Source organism: Elaeis guineensis, chromosome 1 (genome assembly GCF_000442705.2).
Source record: "Elaeis guineensis isolate ETL-2024a chromosome 1, EG11, whole genome shotgun sequence".
NCBI lineage: Eukaryota > Viridiplantae > Streptophyta > Magnoliopsida > Arecales > Arecaceae > Elaeis > Elaeis guineensis.
In genome coordinates, this window is record NC_025993.2 from 177,859,279 (window position 1) to 177,862,384 (window position 3,106).

At 39.8% G+C, this 3,106-nt stretch overlaps 1 protein-coding gene across 1 annotated transcript; it reads left to right on the forward strand.

Annotated features, from left to right (window-relative positions):
* Positions 1–1,044: 1,044 nt before the first annotated feature.
* LOC109504887 (glutaredoxin-C1-like) lies at positions 1,045–1,635 on the forward strand. Its single transcript, XM_019846183.2, has one exon. The coding sequence runs from the start codon at positions 1,201–1,203 to the stop codon at positions 1,525–1,527; it is 327 nt and encodes a 108-aa protein (XP_019701742.1). The 5' UTR covers positions 1,045–1,200; the 3' UTR covers positions 1,528–1,635.
* The last annotated feature ends 1,471 nt before the right edge of the window (positions 1,636–3,106 follow it).

A 3,106-nucleotide genomic window follows, 5' to 3' on the forward strand; every position in this document is an offset into this window, starting at 1 on the left:
TGTTTGACATGCATCAAAGAGCAACTGGGCAAGCAAGCATTCAGGCACTCAATCCCTTTCATTTCAAATTAATCAATCAATAAAAGGTTGTTTTTATGAAACGTTATATACATACACATACCATAAAGGGTAATCACCTATTTTATGTACCTGACATGCATCTTACAGCAAGCAGACCGTAAGGTACTTCGTTTCTAAATGGATCAATAATAATCCATGTCTATGATACATCTTCCATACACATCATGCAACTAAACCTCAATTGTCGACTATTTGTGACTTACGAGTGATTGAGAATTGGGTTACATGCAACTTAAGACTTTTGTAGCGGACTTAAAACTCATGCAATTTATATTCTATGGAAGGTACAATCAAGGGTAACCAAATGATGCTAACAAAACATATATTCTAATGCTTCGGAGTCAACATAAAACAAGAGGAATAAAAGAAATGTTTTTTTTTTTTATTAATCAAGGAGCCAAGGAATGGTATTCTCAGAGAACGTACGTGGATTTTTTCATTGTGTCCTCAACATGGCCAACAATATTATTTAAATCAATCCATCCATCTCATGCCAAATCGCACCTTTTGATTTTTCGAGACACGTAATCCCATGTCACAATGTCACTAGCTAGGAACTTCTTCAATTTTCGCTGCCACGTACTCAAAAATTGAAAGGTGATGGCAAAACTCGGCATCTCGTGCTGATTCTAACAATAAAGAGGGGGTTCAAACCTTATCATGACACGACGGGAATTTTGGTATCGAAAGTTGACAGTGGATTTGCTCTCACTATATTCTTAAATCCATGTCCAAAGCTGAAAAAGAAACTTAATTGACATTCCTTGATCCTACTTGCTTTGAGCCAAGGGCTTTCATTACAATGGTAGAAGGGGCATTTTAGCACACGTCAGATCGAATACCTAGGATCATCTACCTTTCCCATGCCATCCCGGCTCCCTTAAAAAATTTCAAAACAACACTTTTAGGCCTATATAAACTTGTCATCCATGAGCTCTAAGTCCACCATAATTCGTCAAGCATTTGGCTCTTGTCCTAATTATCTTCACATTCTCCGGTCTCCATCCAGCATTCCTAACTAAGCTCCCACTAGTCACAACTTGGAAATCCAGCCACATCTTGTGCTGATTATTAGGCATCTGAGCTCCATATTTAGCAAAATTTGCTTCAAGTGTTGCGATGGATAAGGTGATGAAGTTGGCCTCCCAGAGAGCTGTAGTGATCTTTAGCATGAGCTCTTGCTGCATGTGCCACACCATCAAGAGGCTCTTTTTGGAGCTTGGTGTCAACCCTGCTGTCTATGAGCTTGATGAGGACCCCAGAGGGAGAGAAATGGAGAGAGCGCTTGTGCATCTTCTAGGCCGCAGCCCGTCGGTGCCGGCGGTGTTCATCGGTGGCAAACTCGTTGGGTCCACTGATAGGATCATGTCTCTTCACCTTGGTGGTAGACTAGTCCCATTGCTCCGCGATGCAGGTGCTATATGGCTGCACAAGTGTTTAAAATAATAAGCTACGTGAAAAACGTAGTAATGTATTGGGATGAGTTTCAAGTAATACATCGGTTCTTTTTGCTTTTTTTTTTTTGCGAGGGAGGTATCAAAATAAATTGTTGAGCGAGATTGTCCATGTTAAGTGGTTAGCTGAAGCTATGCTGAAGTTGTCTCTCCTTGTTTACCAAAAAGTAAAAAAAGATACTGCGTCTCCTTTCATATGAAGATAATCTGTCCAATGTTGAATCCCACCTCTTTTTTAATTGGAAGATGTAAAGCAGTCTTGATTTAATAATTCAAGACTAAGAGTGGTCCTGCGTGACATACGAGGCATTATTTGTTCACGTAGGGGAATTTATGCGTCATGACATGGAACTAGAATGAGAACACATAAATATGCACCTTCTAAAAGGTGGGACCTACTTCAAGCAGCACAATGGGGGCTTTTTTGATTCTCATTCTACTCTTCCTTGGCCAAAATAGTTCGCAAGGTGCAAAAATTTGATCCATTGACTATCTAATTTTTTTTCTACATGAATTTTAAAATGGTCTTCAAAAAAAAACTTGAAATTTCATATGACTAGCATGTGAGGTGGGAAGGTGGACTCTCAATGGAGTTCAATTCCTTCTCCGAAGTTTTTTAGAGAGGGACTCTTAGGGCTCGCTGGACTCCGACGAAAACCCTAATGTTCAGCTTATAAAAGGCCCTTAGCTCTTCCTCTAGACATCAGCCTTTATCTCCATTCCTTCATCGGCAAAATGATTGGGATTTTCTTGTTATTTTATTGAGTGGCTTGGAAGAACCACTGTTGATTTCATCACCGGAGTTAAGTAAGAGGTCCTTTTTTCTCTCTTCATTTTCTTCCAATCCCTCAGCCACCATCTTCAACCTAATTTTTATCAACGAGTTGCTGGATTTAGTGGAAAATTAGGAGACTTTGTTTTCTCCTATTTTGATTCTCTTCACCCAATCCATTGTGATTCGAGGCTGCAATCTTCATTGGAACTCTAATCAAGCTCTTAGCAGCCACACGTAGTGTACCACCACCAACACAGGCCAATCGGCATCTCTTTTCTTCATTTGGATCTATGCTATAATCAATTCATCAAGTTTTATTTGTTTCTTTCCTTCTTTCTAATTGACCACCACAGCTGATTACCACTGATTGCCGCTATTGCTGTCAAGCATCGCCGTGGGTCATCAATCATCTTACCTTGGCTATTGTTGGGCAATCCTTGTTCTTTGTCTTGAGGAATGGGGGAGATGAGTTTCTTTAAGTTAGGAAGAAGAAGAGAGCTTTCTCTCTCCTTTCTTCTCTACTCTTTCTCTTCTTTTTTGCTCTCTCTTCCTTAGCTTTATATATTCTCTCTTTACATGAGAGAGGATTGGGTGAAGGGAGATTCACAAGGGTGGTATTGAACCCATGATAACTCCAGTAGAGGATAGAAGACCGATATTGGACTCCACCTTGGTTTTCGTAGAACATCCATCATTGACATTGCTTATTTTGAGCATGCCAAATTCTTATTTCTCGATCTATTGGTCAAATTACATGGACCTTATCCATCTGGATTATCAGATATCGTGTCATTTC

Bases quoted from the DNA above. Each gene is read 5' to 3' on its own strand.
- LOC109504887 (XM_019846183.2), top strand. From the start codon at position 1,201: ATGGATAAGGTGATGAAGTTGGCCTCCCAGAGAGCTGTAGTGATCTTT.